At 53.4% G+C, this 2,985-nt stretch overlaps 1 protein-coding gene across 1 annotated transcript in view; it reads left to right on the forward strand.

The window, feature by feature from the left end:
* Positions 1-2,985, forward strand: part of LOC106810174 — a 20,475-nt gene that overhangs the window by 7,165 nt on the left and 10,325 nt on the right. The window contains exon 2 of the mRNA XM_014813456.1: positions 2,090-2,203. Coding sequence (XP_014668942.1) covers positions 2,090-2,203 — 114 coding nt within the window. The remainder of the gene's footprint in view (positions 1-2,089; positions 2,204-2,985) is intronic.

The raw sequence follows: 2,985 nt of genomic DNA on the forward strand, positions 1-2,985 counted from the left end.
GGGAGATGCATAGCACACAGCGCGCGCCGACACACCACACACACAACACAATGCGACGTGGCGCGCGACGCACCGACGCCTGGCACGCCACCCGAGCACGAGCAACCACACACCGAGCAGCTACAGCACCAACGATGCACTGCGCGCGGCGCGCACCCACAGCCCCCCCTCCCCGACCGTCGCGCGCGGGCCGCCGGGGCGGTCCGGGGCCGACATCGCACAGCGACACCCGCACAGTGGCGAGCGCACGCAGCGGACGAGCACACCAGGACGCCCGCCCCCCGGGGTGCGCGCGCACCGACTCGTGGGCGGCCTTGCGGCTGGCAGTTTCACGCTTACTAGCGGTTGCTGCTGGGATTCGAAGGCGCGGACAGATGGCGCACACCCCGCAGGCACAGATGACGCTGCGCTGTGGGTTTTGCCTTCGTGTAATTTTGACGCCCCTGCTGGGCTTGCTTGGCCTAAGCGCTCCGCGCCGACGGCGGAACTGCCCGCCGCGGCGCAGGCAGCCGGCGGAGAAGGCGACGCAGCTCTCCTCTCTCTACTCTAGCGTCGTGTGTACCTAGGCGGATTGCTTCGTTTTCAAACGCGGGTGGCGTAATGAGGCAGGCCGCTGGGATTCCGCGCCACTATCTCTGAGTATCAGCATGCGACGTCGGTGGGCAGCGGCGCGTAGCAAAGCTGCCCGGATTTTCACGTGTTTTTTAGCGGCGACCCGTTCTCATGATTTTCTTGGACGCGGTTCTCGGGAGCCGGCACTCAATTGCATAACCACCGGAAGTGGGGCATAGTAGAAGAGCGTAACAGTGTCATAGAAGGCTCGCACGATACATGCCGTTCTCAGCATTGATGCTGCACGGGGATCTGGCATTTCAAGTTAGATTGGTTTACATGTATGTCCACAAAACTAGCGCGGTTGATTCTTGCGCGATAAAGGTCGACGATTAGCGCAGCCGAGTGCTCGGAGAATGATTTACGTCAGCGGTAACGATACGGGATTGCATTTGAGAAAGCCGCAGTCAATTTAATATGTTCCTGTGGGTGCGTCACAGGGCGTTTGTCGTTGGCGTGCGTCGCGGCTTCATGGCTGTTGCATGGGCACAGGTCGTGACGGCCATGTGATGACAGGCATCTAGATTCAAACGAGCGCCCCAGTTTCCAGACTGTTCAGCGCCCCGGCAAATCTGGCTGGCATGGGCTCGCGACGTTAATGTTCTGCAGCGTGTTTTTGCTAAATGCGTGGTTTTATGGTTCGGGCTAGGCGCTAGTATTCGCGGTAACCGTGGCAGCTGTTGTGGTTGCGGATCGTGGGTTTGTTCAATGGATTGTGTAGCCTCGCCGGGGCGCGTAGGCCGTTCTTTTATGATTTAGAATAGGCAATAGATATAGGGTCATATAGGTGCTGGTCGGGAGTGCGTGCGTGCGCGTGGCGTGCGTGCGTGGCGTGCGTGCGTGCGCGGTGCGTGGCGTGCGTGGTGTGCTGTGTGTGTGTGTGTGCTGTGTGTGTGTGTGTGTGTGTTGTGTGTGTGTGTGTGTGTGTGTGTGTGTTGTGAGAGAGGGAGAGAGAAAGAGAGAGAGAGAGAGAGAGAGAGAGAGAGAGAGAGAGAGAGAGAGAGGGAGAGCGGGCACTCTGTAACAACGCCATCACGTGTGCCTCGCGGCTGCGTTTACTCCTCTACTACGATTAATTGTTAGCAATGATAAAAATAACTCGAAATGCACGGCATTACATGAGGTTCTGACGTATCCGGGTCCGGGACAGAAGTTTCCGCAGTAGTATCAGCAGCAGCAGCAGCAGCAGCAGCAGCAGCAGCAGCAGCAGCAGCAGCAGCAGCAGCAGCAGCAGTAGCAGCAGCAGCAGCAGCAGCAGGTTTCACCTTTCGTAGATCCGTAGAGTGTGATAGAGACAGAGTGCTAAAACGGAAAAGCAAGCACGAGAGCGAAAAAGGAAGGACGGAAGAGAGAGAGAAAGAGAGAGAGAGAGGGGGAAGAGAGAGATGATAACACATGTCCACGTAACACATGTAAGTATCTTAGTTTATGTACGAGACACAAGAGCAGTGATAATAGAGGGCGTTGTCTGTTGTAGGTAAAAGCTTCAACCTGACCATCATAGTTGGAACATGTCCGCCGCAGGTTGCAACTTATCACAAGGCTATCAAGGTGACCGTGGACGGGCCGAGGGAACCCCGTAGCAAACAACGTGAGTATAACTAACTATCTAGCTAGATATCTGCGCGCTTGTGTGTGCATGTGCATCGTTCCGTCTTATCACCCATTCATTCATCCATCCATCCATCCATCCACCCATTCATTTATCCATCAATTCACGCATAATAAATAATATATATATATATATATATATATTATTTATATATGTTATATATATATCTATATATATATATATATATATAACATCTTGGGTTTGATTCGCCGTGAATCGATCGTACTTGCTGCTTGCTGCCGCTATCGCTCGCGTGTATAGCGTTAGCGCGTAGAGCAATGTACGCTATCATCACATATTTACCTGTTGAATTCTTGCGAGCGGCGGCGGTACTCCCATATGTTGTCCTACTATGCACGCCGATAAAGGTGCCAAAGTTGTCACCGCTTGACAGCGGAATGCACTCGTCGGTCTGTTCCACATTCCAACCGATCCTCTCTCGCGTGGTAATTCTTGCGGCCACAGAGTTGCTGGCTGCCGGGTTGGGTGGGGGCACTGTCAACTCAACTTCAACGCAAGCCGCGCGATGCGTGCGTCCTGTAAGTTAGCTTTACCCGTAAGCTTACCCGTAACGTAGCTCTACCGTAGATTTTACGTAGTTTTGACAATGCGTTACCGGAATTTTACCGTAGTTTTTACGTAGCTTTACCGTAGTTTTTACGTAGATTTACCGTAGTTTTTACGTAGTTTTTACGTAGATTTACCGTAGGTTTACCGTAGTTTTTACGTAGCTTTACCGTAGTTTTTACGTAGATTTACCG

Source organism: Priapulus caudatus, unplaced genomic scaffold (genome assembly GCF_000485595.1).
Source record: "Priapulus caudatus unplaced genomic scaffold, Priapulus_caudatus-5.0.1 Scaffold416, whole genome shotgun sequence".
Lineage (NCBI taxonomy): Eukaryota > Metazoa > Priapulida > Priapulimorpha > Priapulimorphida > Priapulidae > Priapulus > Priapulus caudatus.